The sequence below is a fragment of the Fukomys damarensis genome, unplaced genomic scaffold, assembly GCF_012274545.1.
Source record: "Fukomys damarensis isolate Sample0158 unplaced genomic scaffold, DMR_v1.0_HiC HiC_scaffold_39, whole genome shotgun sequence".
Lineage (NCBI taxonomy): Eukaryota > Metazoa > Chordata > Mammalia > Rodentia > Bathyergidae > Fukomys > Fukomys damarensis.
Window position 1 is genome coordinate 52,908,336 of NW_022900951.1, and position 14,060 is coordinate 52,922,395.

The 14,060-nt window shown below is 35.7% G+C and overlaps 1 protein-coding gene across 4 annotated transcripts in view; it reads right to left on the reverse strand.

The window, feature by feature from the left end:
• Positions 1 to 14,060, reverse strand: part of Ophn1 (oligophrenin 1) — a 418,396-nt gene that overhangs the window by 197,824 nt on the left and 206,512 nt on the right. For all 4 annotated transcript variants that reach the window (XM_010632184.3, XM_010632183.3, XM_010632182.3 and 1 more), the window contains one exon: positions 5,733 to 5,834. In XM_010632184.3, coding sequence (XP_010630486.1) covers positions 5,733 to 5,834 — 102 coding nt within the window. The remainder of the gene's footprint in view (positions 1 to 5,732; positions 5,835 to 14,060) is intronic.

Here is a 14,060-nt window from a genome sequence, read left to right on the forward strand (position 1 = left end):
TATATATATATATATTTGGCTTTAAATTGGTAAAAAGCAAAAATACATTCTGAAAAAGTGAATAAGCATTAAAAACAAGCTCAAATAATGCAAAAATTGTGGAATATTTTTTGTTAAATGAAAATGGAAGATAACAGTATTTGTGGTATGCAGCTAAAGCACTGCTTAGAAAAAATATGAATGTCATTAGTTGCATAAATTGAAACAGAAGAAAAACCAATTAACAATAATCTAAGAAGATTAAAAATGGCAGACTAAAGACTGGCAGCAAAATGCACCTTCTGTGGGACCTGGAATTGAGTAATCTGGGGAAGAAAAAGAAGAACTCAGTGAAGATCTCTTCTCGGCCTTTTGGCTAAGATCAAGTATAGAACTCAGTGAAGAGGAGAAAAAAAAAAGGAAGTAGATCTTCAGGAATCATGAAATAACTGACAGGAAATTTGAAAACTTCAGAGAAGCTGAAAAAATAGAGCACAATGGAAGAGAAAGAATGAAGCAGTCTGGAAAGATCATCTCACCCCAGGGAGGGATATAAGTCTCTGTTTAAACAATATAAACCCAGAAAAAAAACAACAGGCTAAGCAATTACCCCCAAAAAGCCCATGGTCCCTGTAAATGCAAAAACAGCATGGAGTTCTTCTTCAAAAGTGAATCATTCCACACAGCAGCCTAGTGCTAGAGAAGAAATCTAGTGCACTACCCACCATATTTTGAGAGTATTTAATAAGAAGCCATTTTGAGAAGGGGTTAATTGTTTAAGATAGAGTCACAGACATATTGAAGATATACTCCTAAGTGAAATAAATAAGGCACACATGTGTAAATACCGAATAGTTTCTCTGGTGTGAATAATGTGCAATAATACAGAAGATCCCAATAAGATTACTGACATTGTGAAATGGGAAGAAAGGAGCTAAAGGTGTAGGGAAGGTGGGACGGGTAGGGGAAGGGTAATAAGGGAAAAGAAAAAATGTGAGATAATGAAAAGATGGAAATAAAGTGTTTGTAGATGGGGAGGGGAGGAGGGGATGAAGGGAGGGCAGGGGTAAGGGGAAAAATGAGAACCAAGACTTGTCATGTAGAGGTACAAGATCCCAGCAATGAATATAACTGTACTGTATCCCTAAAATGTACCAATAAACTCAATTAAAGCTGAACAACAACAACAAAAAAGATAGAGTCATAGAATAATTACACTTCAGGGTTTGTGGAGTCACCCTACCACAAGGACAAGGGAAGAGAGAGCCACAAGTGACAGTAGCAGAGATGGTACAGGCTAGCCAGAGAAACATTGAGAAGTTTAACTTTAGGCTAAGAAGGAAACAGGTTTGCAACAAGAAAGGTTGGTACAGTGGTACCTTTTACTGGTTTTTATGGCATGCCAATATCCAATTTGTCTTTGATTGCATTATTGTTGCTGATTTGGTTGGTATTGCTAGGGTGGCAAAGTTGTTGCTATGAACTGGTTTTTACCGTCTACCAATAACTGGTTGGTTTGTGTCATCAATAAAACCATGGTTAATTTTCCTGATAACTACATGCTTGGTCAATAATACTCCACATGATCCTCCTCAAATTAATGAAGGCAGTCAGATATTCAGAGACAAAGGCTTATAGTTAGTTCTGCCCAGAGTGCATCACTGGAAAGAAGATAATAACTAAAAATACCTCCATACTAGCAACATAGTCTTTCCACTTTAATCTCTAAAGTCTCAGAGCACATGCACATATACAAACACCAAACATGAGGATATAAGAAAATAAAATGCCACAAAAAACTCCGAACTGGGCCAAGGATTTAGCTCAGCTGTTCGGTGGCCTGCCTTGCAAGCACAAGGACAGGAGTTCAATCCCCAGTACCCAAAAAAAAAACAAAAAAACCCAAAAAACTCCAAACTGTCAAAAAGCTAATGCATAGGGCATTGAGAGGAGACATCAAAAGTCACATGGCTAAATTATACTCTACAACATAATAAAAGTAAAGGCAAAAAAGAACAAGAAGATGCTTGATAAGCTCAAAAAAGGTATAACTAAACAGAACACTGACTTGAACAACACGATCAGTGAACTTACATAACGCAAGCCGAGGGCCAGGGTTTGGCTCAGTGGTTCTGCCGCCTGTCTCGCAAGCACAAGGCCCCAAGTTCAATCCCCGGTACCAAAAATAAATAAATAAATAGCAAGCTGAGCAAGACAAAATGACATAAAACATGAATGATCAGTTTAGCAAATAACTAGAGTATGTTAAAAGGCATGAAACAGTACTGCAAAATATTAACACTTCTATTGGAAACATACACAGCAGTAGCAACCAATGTGAAAAAATAATATCAGAATTGGAAAGCAGGGCTGATGCAGGTGACCATATACTTAGAGGTACCCTAACAAAAGTAAATAGGGGGCCAGGGATTTAGCTCAGTGGTTCTGTCACCTGCCTTCTCACAAGCACAAGGACTCGAGTTCAATCCTTGGTACCCAAAAAACAAACAAACAAACAAAAGCAACTAAAAGTGAATGCAACAGCAATTAGTGCACAGAAGACTAATATAAGATTAAATGCAATGAATGAAAAATCAGATGATAACAAGACTAGTATAAAATATTCTGTTTAGAAAATACTAGACAACATTTCAAGTAGGAAAAATACTTTAACATGCAAATAAGGGAGGTACTTAGAAGCCCAAATAGCCATGATCAGAAAAAGGTATTAAACATAAGCAATCAAGCCCAGACCAGACAAGTGACATGCCCACCCCAAGAGCAAGCAGGCGGGAACTTTACATGTAGCACTCCTCCCTGACTTGAGTAAGTACACCCATACTGGACAAACAAAGAAGTGGAGAATGTAAAACCCCAAATAGTGAAGATGAGAAAAGAACTCCAGCATGATACATCACGGTAAAATAAATCCAACAAAAGCACAGAATCTCAAAAGCAGTTAGAGAAAAGCAAACTTTCCACAACCGGTGCAAGAATAATTGTATATTCTTATCTTTAAAACATCTAAATACAAAAAATTAATTTAAAATATGAGACAGTTACTAGAAAACAGTGAGATAGATCTTTTGTAATAGGGAAAAGGACCAAGAGATTGAGAGAAGGGGGAAGAGAAGGGGATGAAAAAGAAATTAGATGTGTTACGTACATCTAACTCCACACAAGGAATGTAAGCATTATATGCTACAGACATGTACTAATTAAAATAAACATTTAAAAAATTAATTCAAAATAGATGATAGACAAACATAAAACCAAAGTATAAAATTTCTACAAGATACAGGAAGAGGAAAACTAGGTGGCCTTATGCTATATATGACAATGCTTTACAGATACATTAAAAAATGCTCTATAAAAGAAAAAAACTGATGTTAGGCTTCATTTAAATTGAAAACTTATGCTCTATAAAAGACCCTATTTAGAGAATAAAAATACAGCCACATACTTGGAGAAAAATCTTTCAAAAACCTATTAATACAGGACTAGCACTTAACATATCCGAGATTGCACAAAGAGCTCTTCAAAAACAACAATATGAAAACAACAACAATATTAAAACTAGGCAAAATATCTCAACAGAAACCACACCAGAGAACATAATCTGGATGGCAACTAAGCCCAAGAAAAACTATGCAACATTATATGTCATCAAGGAACTGCAAGTTATAACAGCAATCATATATAATTACACAGCTATTAACATAGCTAAAATCCAAAAATGTTGACAAGAATGAGGCACAACAGAAAGTCTCATTCCTTGCTGATAGGATAAAAAAAAAGTGCAGCCACTTTGGAAGAGAGTAGATTCTTACAAGATTAATAGTAAGTACTTTTACCATATAACATAGCAATTGTGCTCTTCAGTATTTATACAAATAACTTCAAGAACTATATCCACAAAAATGTGCCCGTAAGTATTTATCAATTTAATTCACTCTGCAAAATTGAGAAGAAATTAAAATGTCTTTCAATGGGTGAAAGAGTAAGGAAACGGTGTAGTACATCCAGACAATAGAGTACTATTCAGCCCTAAAAAGAAATAAGCTATCAAATCAAGAAAAAACAAGTAAAAAAAAAAAAAAAAAAAAAAAAAAAACCTATCTGAAAAGCTACATACTTTATGCTTCCAACTGTATGACACTATGAAAAAGGCAAAAAACAAAAAAGTCGATAAAGTTATCAAGGGTTGCCAGAAATTAGAAGGGAGGGATGGAGAGATGACTAGGCCCTGCAGAGGGATTTTTATGGCAGTGAAAGCATTCAGTATGATACTATAATACTAGATTCATGCCATTATACATTTGGCAAAACCCATGGACTGTACAATACAGTGGCTCATCAATTGTTAACAAATGTACTGTACTATACAAGATGTCAGCAATGGAAAATGTATGTGCAGGAACCAGGACGTTACCTCTGTACTTCCCATTAAACTTAGTAGACATTTATAAACATAATACTGCTTCAAAATGAAATTTCTTCATCAGAAAGATGCCTGACCATATACTCCCCATGGCACTCTGAAATGAACATGTAAAGGTTGCATGTTAACTTATCAGAAAAGTCAATAAGGACAACACCAGACTGCTAGAACCCTCCAGAAAGCTGTATAACAAAAGCTTCCAAAACTTTGGACTATGTTCAGGTTCCTTAAGACCAACTACAGACTTGGAAATTCATTGGAATTCACAGTACTCAGCATATAGTCATAGTCACAGTTAAGATTTACTTCAGTGAAAGGACACAGAGAGAAATCAGCAAAGAAAAGGTACATGGGGTAAAGTGCAGAGGAAATTAGGTATAAGCTTCCAAGAGATCTCTTCACGGTATCACACAGGACACACTTGATTATTCCTCTGATGAGCTAAGTAAAAATACAGGTAAAAATGCTATCTGCCAGGGAAGCTCATTAGAGACCAAGTACTCTCAGTTGTTCTTGGGGCCTAGCATGTAAATCCTAGGCTCTCTGAAGAAATATAAGCTAATAAGCTACACTACTCTGTGTAAGGCACATTGTTCATACAGGTAGTTTCTGCACAGTGAGCCACTCTTATCTTTTAGGGCAACTTTTATATCACTGTGGGGAACTATTTAACAGTAAAGTTCCCAGATACCAGTCAAGGGATAATCTCAGATAGACCTTTCTAAGCACTTCCTATGTGATGTAAGGAGACCCACTGATCCAGGTATCAGGAGATGAGCCCAATCTGCATGACACTAGACAAAATGGTTTCCAATAATCTTGTACTAGTCCATTTTCTGTTGCTATAAGAAAATACTTCAGAGCCGGGTGTGGTGGCACACACCTGTAATCCCAGCACTCAGGAGGCTGAGGCAGGAGGATCACTGTGAGTTCGAGACCAGCCTGGGTTACATAGTGAATTCCAGGTCAGTCTCAACAACATAGTGAGACCCTGTTTTAACCCCCCCACCAAAAAAAGACAAAAGAAAAAAATACTTTATGCTAGGTATTTTATAAAGAAAAGAGGTTTATTCCTCTTACCCACAGGGGAATTGAAGCCATAAATGAAGTACTTTATCCAATTAGTGGGGATGCTGGCTTAAGAACTTAGAGGGTCTGATTTCCAGGCGACAATTTTTTGTTTTTTTTTTCTCATTAGGTGCTGATGGCACATGGTTCCCTGCTTGAGACTGATAGGGAAAGGCTTGTAATCTGAAAGTGTCACTATTTCTGAGGCTAAGTTGGCAACAGGAGGCAGGACTTGTGAACATACCTCTTGTAACTGAGATTCTTTCTTTTTAGATGACAAATGCAAGTGCCGGTCCAATAGAGAATAAAACTTCTCACCATCCTTTTCAAATTTCTTTTTCCGCTCCTAGATGTGGAAGACAAACCATAGATTAAAGTCTGCCATTTTAATTCTGTGTACTTGGAAATGAGGATGAAGGAGATAGCTTCTGGTTTCATGTGGGTAATTTCTCTAGCTTCTAGGAAGGAAAAAAATTAGACAATTGTCTTTTACATTGGTCTCAGCAGTTTTGACCTCCTCAGATATAATCCCAAATCATTTTGCCTACAGAAAGGTCAGTTTTTGTTGGCACAGTTGAAGGTTCTGAGAGTTTCTACACAGAAACTAACACTTAAAGGATCCTCTGTGGAGAATCCTTTTTTTGTCCTTCCACCATTTTCTACATGCATTAATCATTCATTCAACTTTTAGTTTGTTAGTTTGTTTGTTTTGGTACAGGAGATCAAACAGAGCCTTGAGCTTGCAAGGCAGGCATATACCACTGAGATAAATCCCCAGACCTGTTTGGTTGGGTTTTTAAGGCAGGGTCTTGCTATAGAGTACATGCTGGCCTTGAACTCAGTATGTAGCCCATGCTGGACTCCAACTCACAGTGATCCTCCTGTTTCAGCCTCTTGAGGGCTGGGATTACAGGCCTGCATCAATATGCCCAGCTCATTCAATTTTTAAAACAAGGAATATAAAACAAAGCTAAATACAACATGGAAAGGTTAATCTGCAATGCACTCCGACTGCCTAGTAATAAATCAAGCATTGCCAGTGCAACAAGAACATGGGACTGTCTCTGAATGAACTCTTTGGTATCACTTAAGAATTTCATATTAAAAGCTGGGGTCTAAAGAAGGTAGAAAACAATCCTGGAAGGTTTAGGTGGAAAGCAAGAGCTGAAAAGATTTATGGGGGATGAAAGAATCAGTATTAACTCTTTTAGGTACAAAATTTAATGAAGTTCTCTGCTGCTCAGCACAAGTGGAACTCACACAGTCTCCAAAGTAACATTAACAATGCTCATTTGTCACAGGCTGTTGCTGACATTTTACAGCCCTCTAAGTACCAGTCTGTGTAGTCCATGAAAACATCTTGTGCGGTCTGACAGGAAATCCGAACTCAATGAGCATCAATACCAGGTATCAGGAAACACAGCAAGGGAACACACGAATAAAAAGAGAAGAAACTCCTCACCTGTAGTTTATTGCTACACTCAATTTATTGCTGAACTGGAAGCTAATTTAGAGCACAGTGAACTCTAACCTGTAGGAAGCATACTTTTATCAGACATGGTGGTACGCACCTGTAATCTTATTACTCTGGGAGGGCAAGGAAGGAGGATCTCAAGTTCAAGCCCAGCCCGAGCAACTCTGTGAGACCCTGTCTCAAAAACAGAAAATAAAAAGGGCTGGGGAAAATAGGCCTGCATCTAATCATCAGAACTGGGAAAATGTAATACATATATATATACATATATACACTTTTTAGTAGAGCTTTCTAACAGAAAGACAAAAGAAGGGAAAAAAATTAACTGATGCTTATATCCGGACAAACACTGCAATACAAATGTGTTATTTTTATTATATGTTTGCTGTACATAATAATTATATTTTTCTTGAGGATTTGGTACATATGTATAACACATCTTAGTTTTATTTACTTCCGCTCCCTTCCACCCCCATCTCTCAAATACTTAAAATGTTTTATCTCCTTTATTCTTCATAATCAAACAAATAACATGAAGAAAATTAAGATTAAAATAAATTAAACAAACTTATTCAAGGTCAAATAATGTACAGAACTACCTAACTCTTTCAGGTAGTTAAATATATCCCAGATGATAATGGCAGGAATAACACTCCCATGATCTCTATCTAAGTAACTGGGATACCTTGTGAATTAAACTTAAATATTTCCACTGCCCTACTGATAAAGAAATACTATACAATAAGACAGGCCCTTGCCTTGCCTCCATGTTTTTTCCCCCACAGAAGGTTTTATTCTAGATATGTACCAGTGTGTGCTGCTGCTCCTGACAAATGTATCAAAATGTTTTGTAACTGTTTGAACTTCGTGCCCTCTCAGGAATATTGTTAGCTCCACCCCTCTCAGAAATGTTCTGTTAGCTCTGCCACTCTCAGGAATATTGTTGGCTCCACCCCTCTCAGGAATGTTCTGTAACTCCACCCCTCTGTCCTTGTGAGCATGCCCACCCACTATCCCTTTCAGAAATGTTCTGTAACCCCACCCCTCTGCTTCAGTGAGCATTCTTATCTACCCTGTTCATCCCTATATAAGGAGGCTCTCATTTCTGATAGAGCCCTCAGACTTCAGAGCTGGAATTCTTCTGCGCCTGCTGGCATAATAAAGATTTTTCTCCACCTGGCTGAGTGAACATCGGAGTCTTAATTCTTCAAATTGCAATAGCTGCACCCCAGAGCTGCAATATTTAGCTGTACCTCAGAGCTGTGGCACTTGGCTGTGACAATGAGCTACTTGGTTATAGCACTGATCTGTTCTGCTTTGAGACAACGCTATCCCTGACTAAGATACCAAATCACAAGAGGCGGAGATTTTTGAACAAAACATCAGTAGGGCAAACTGTTCCTCCAGCTGCAAAATCAAATTAAAGTGTCAATTTTTTGAGGACAGCATGGGAGCCAAAGAACCTTACTGCTTTCTCCAGGAACAGTTAAAAGTGTTGTGAGCCAATTTTCAAACACTTTTATTTTTAAGGAAAAACAATGAGATAATTTACATTATAAAATTTGCCCCCTTATACAATTCAATGGTTTTTAGTATCTTCTCAAAGCTGTTTAATTATACCTGCTATCAAATTACAGAATGTTTCCCTCACTCCAAAATGAAATCCCATACATGTAGCAAGCAGTCCCCATTCATTCATATTAACACTTTCAAGAAGCCATTCTACTCTCTATCTTCATGGATTTTCCTATTCTAGAATTTTCATATAATCAGATTCATGCATTATATCCTTTTGTGACTGGCTTCTTGTACGTACAACATGTTCCAGGCTCATCTAAACTAATATTTATCAGTGTAGCATTCCTTCTGTGACTCAATATTCAACTCAATGGGTATACCCACATTTTCTTTATGAATTCAGTTGAGGTACATTTCAGTGAATTCTTTTTGGATTTTATGACTAATGGTGGCATGAATATTCATATATTATACTTGGTATGATTTTTGTATTAGCATATAACTAGAAGTGTAATTGCCAGGTAAATGTTAAGTCTGTGTGTAACTTTCTGAGTAACTACTAAACTATGATTTAAAAATGGGCATATGGGTATACATTTCCAAAAGCTATTAAAGAATGTTCCAAATTCTCCACAATTTCACCAATACTATTATCTATCGATTATAACCAACCCACTGGAAGTGAAGTGCTTCCTAAGGTTTGAATTATATTTTAAAATTCAATTCAATGATTTGAATTATGTTATATATTTTCTTCTTTCTTCTATTTCACTTTTACAGTGCTAAGAAGGAAACTGAGGGCCTTGTACATGCTAGGCAAGCAATGTATTACTAAATTGTACACCCTACTACATATCTGTGTAATTATCAGACTTTTGTAAATAGTCTTTGGCAAATGTTTACTATGCTATTTTACCCACTTTTAAAGAGGTTCTCTTGTCTTTTTCTGACTGAGTTGTGAGCATTTATTATATATAAAGGGGATCAGAGGGATAGTGGAGGAAAGAAGAGTAATGTGGATTAAAATGATCAAACTATGTTATATGCATGTAATACTATACCAAAACAAATCTCATTTTTTATATTACTGATATGCACTGATAAAAAGGTAAAAAGGTTTTACTTTTGTGGTTGTTTTTAAGTTAGGCATCCCATGTAAACACAGGGTTTATTCATTAAACAACCTCCAATGTTCAAAGCATTGTGGGGTCTGCATAAAGAAGTGCTTCTGCATGCTTGTATTTAAAAAAACAAAAGAATGATGCTAATGCACTTGGGAGTATAAAATTCTGTCTGAGACACTGATTTCATTTTCTTTACATGATATATACACTCTCATTAACTGTCTGTGTCTCTCTGTGTGCTCTTGGTACATCTATCTCTCCCTCTTGCTGCATCTTATGATGAGAATTTCTTAATTTTACTATAACTCACTTGTTATTTCACCAAAATGTATTAAATTTCATTTATTCCCTTTAAGGAATCTTTTCCTGTCTGAAGACCATATATATGTCATTGATTTCCTGATTAAGATACCATATTCTATATTTAAAAATTAAATTAACAATCTACTCAAAATACATTTGAAACGTGGCTAGTGATTAAGTTTTTCTACAGCTGGCTAATAACATTAAATTTACTCTGAAAGTAAGAGTTCATTATGTATCTTCTGAAAACCATATTTGCAAGCATTTTCTCCCATTCTTGAGACTGTCTTGGTAGTATTTCTTTTTCATGTTTATTAGTAAATGTTTATTAAACATAATAATTATATTCATCTTGGAGAATTGATATATGTACATATCATTTTCTGATAATTTTCATTCTGTTTTCCCTGCTGTGCCCTCACTTCCCCTCATTACAATCCCTACAGATTACATAATGCCCTGTTTCCTATCTTCTCTCTTTTATTGTGCTCTTCAAGTTATGTTTTGTATGGGTGTTTCATATTAGAGAAATCATATGATGTTTAACCTTCTCTGTCAGATTTATTTCATTAGTATTATGATCTCAAGATCCATCCATTTTTCTACAAATGACTCAATTTATCATTCTTTATGGTGAGGGTGTGTGTGTGTGTGTGTGTGTGTGTGTGTGTGTGTGTGTTTAGTCCATTCAACCATTTATGGGCTACTACCACAATGTGCCTAATGTAAATAGTGCTACAACAAAAATGGGAATGCAGGGCCAGGGATTTAGCTCAGTGGTTCTGCTGCCTGCCTCACAAGCACAAGGACCTGATTTCCATCCTCGGTTCCAAAAAAAAGGGAGAGGGGGGAATGCATGTATCACTTCACTATAAAGACTAACTCTTTCAGAAAGACACCAGAAGAAATACACCTGGGTAAAATGGAATTTCTATTGCTAGTTTGAGGAATCGCCAAACTGAATTCCATACTGGTTTACACTGGTAACAATAATGTAAAGGGTTCCTTTCTCCCCACAACCTCACTGACAGGCTTTGTTGTTTTTTGTTTTGCTTTATCTTTTAAATACTTGATAATAACCATTTATACTGGAGTAAGATGAAAACGAAGGCTTACTTTGATTTCAATTTGTCGAAAGGCAAAAGATGCTGAATATTTTTCACTTACTTCCTGGCCTTTTGTACATTTTTTGAGAAGGATCTATTCATTTCAATTGCCTATTTTTTTGATTCATTAATGGTGTTGGTTCATTTTATGTATACGATATGCTGACATTCACTATTGGGAATTTGTACCTTTATATAATATATCTTGGTTGATATTTTGTTCCCCATTCGCCTGCTATCACTTCAACCCCTCTAACCCTATTTACAAGGACTTTGTGTCCATTTCTTCCTTTGCTCATATTTATTCCTTTCTCTTTCCTTTGCGCTGTCCCTCACACTTACCCTCCCCTATAGACCTTTCCTTCCTACTTCACACTATTATACATTTTGACCCTTATTTACACTTTCAGTTTCTAACAACAAAGAAATTATCCACTATTTACACATATGGCCTCAATGTGCATCTGTTTAGCTATAAAGGTGTCTAGTTCCTCATTCTTTATGCCTGAGTAGTATTCCATAGTATATATATTTTTTAAAAAGCATGTTTTCTTATCCAGTTTCCAGTTGATGGGCAGTAGGGCTATTTTCAAACTACTACAAACTATGCTGCTATAATCAATAGTGCTGGAAAAACTGGGTTTGAAATTGCCAAAGATTAAAACTAGACATATATCTCTCACCATGCACTAAACAGCCCATTTTTTTATTGAGCCTTTTATTTTGGGGAGGGGTCTAATTTTTTAGCTTCTTATACATTCTAGATATTAGTCCTCTATATAAGGAGAAACTAGAAAAGTTTTTCCGGTTCAGAAGGTTGTCTCTACCCTGTGCTTTTTGTTACTGTGCTGTATAGAAACTTTTTAATTTGATAAAATATAAATTATTGGTTCTTGGTATTGTATTTTGTAGAACTAGTTTTCTAGTCAGGAAGTACGCGCCGAAACCTCTCTTCAAGAGTTTCACCAACTTTGTCTTCCATAAGATTTGGTGTTTCTGTCTTTATATCTAGGTCTTTTTGATCTATTTTGATTTTAGGAAAGCATGAGAGGTATGGATTTAAATTCACTCTTCTGCACAAGGATAATACTTTCTGCTAGCACCAATCATTAGCATATTGTGCAACATATATTATTGACCCCTGGCTAAATAATCAGAACACTGAAGATGCATAGCAGTGTTTTCATAACCTCTGCTTAATTCCACTATTCAAAATGTCTGATTTTGTTCCAGTATCATGCTAATTTTATTACTATACTGTTATAACTTGAATTGCAGAGCTGAAATATCTCCTACTTTTCTCTGATTCCTCAAGACTGCTTTGACTGTTCAGAGTCTCTTCTGATTCCACATAAATTTTAACACTGGTTTGTATATGTCTGTTCAAAATGTTTATGGCAATTTTATTGGATTGCATGTAAAACCACACAGAATTTTTTTCTTTGCCCTTCTTTCTTCAATGTTTTTTTTCTGTTTTTTGTGTTCTTTTTTCCTATTATTTTCCCTGTCAATTTTTTGTTATTCTCTACATGTTTCTTTTTCTCTTTTTTATTATTTTCTACTACATTTATCAAATTCTATAAATATCCTTTTACTCTTTAACAGGATCATACTGCTCACTTTTTATTCTTCCTTCTAATCTAGCATTGCTGAAACTTTCAAATTTTTTCATTCACTCCCATTCCCAAATCCTTACATCATTAATACTATAGCCATTAAGCTTCCTTCATTCGTCTTTAGATAGCTAACTAAATGTTATTACTGTTAATGCTTTTCTATTGGTAGTAAAAGTATAGTTGTGTATTTAGCATATATTTACTGTTTCTAAGTATTTGGTTAATCTTAATATTTATACTGTAATTACAGATACTTCTGATATGGCTAAGGGTGCTTCTTATAGCATGTCAATGTCTGGTTTCTCTTGAAGTCTTTTGGTGGACTCTTTTGGTCTTCTATGTAGAGGATCATGTTATTGGCAGATAATGTTGATTTTACTTTTTCCTTTCATACACACACACACACACACACACACATACACTTTCATATATATAATATATCTCTTGCCTGATAACTCTGGCTCATGTTTTGAGAATTATATTGATGACAAGTGGTGATAGAGAACATGTTGTTTTTTTTATTTCAGAAGGAACACTTTCAGCTTTTTCCCATTTAATATGATGGTAGCCATTGATTTGTTAAGAATGGATGGCTCTTATCAGATTGACATAAGGTCTTCTCTACCTGTTTTTCCAGGGTTGTTATTATGAATGGATTCTTTCAAAGGCTTTTTCAGCATCAATTGAAATGATCATGCAATTTTCATCTTTAATAGTATTTAGATGGCATATTACATTTGTTGAGTTGCCTATGTTGAACCATACCTGCATTCCTAGGATGAAGCCTACTTGGTCATGATGTATGATGTCTTTGATGGTTTGTTGCATCCTTTTTGTCAGTATCTTATTGAGGATTTTTTTCATCTGTGTTCATGAAAGTGATTGGCTTGTAGTTCTCTGTATTGTTGGGGTCTTTCTCTCATTTTGGCAGCAGGGTAGTTGTAGCATCTGCGAATGACTTTGGGAGTACTCTTTCCCTTTCAATTTCATTGAAGAGTTTAAAGAATATTAGTATTAGATCTTCCCTGATGTTCTTATAGATTTCAGGACTAAATCCATCAGATCCTGTGTTTTCTTAGTTGATGGTTTTTTAAAATTACTTCTTTATTTTCATTGCCTTTTATTGGATTATTCAAGGTTTTTATATCTTCTTGGTTCAGTTTTGGTAATTCATATATCTATATCTACATATAGGTGTACATATAGATATATAGAATTATTCATTTCCTCTGATTTCTCCAATTTATTAGAATAGTTTTCTCAAAATAGTTACTAATAATGTTCTAGATTTTGGATGTATCTGTTTTGATTTCACTTTGATAAAAACATACACTGGAGGAAAGATAGCTTCTTTACCAAAAAAAATTCTTAGATAGGGCCAGGGATTTAGCTCAGTGGTTCCGCTGCCTGCCTCGCAAGCACGAGGACCTG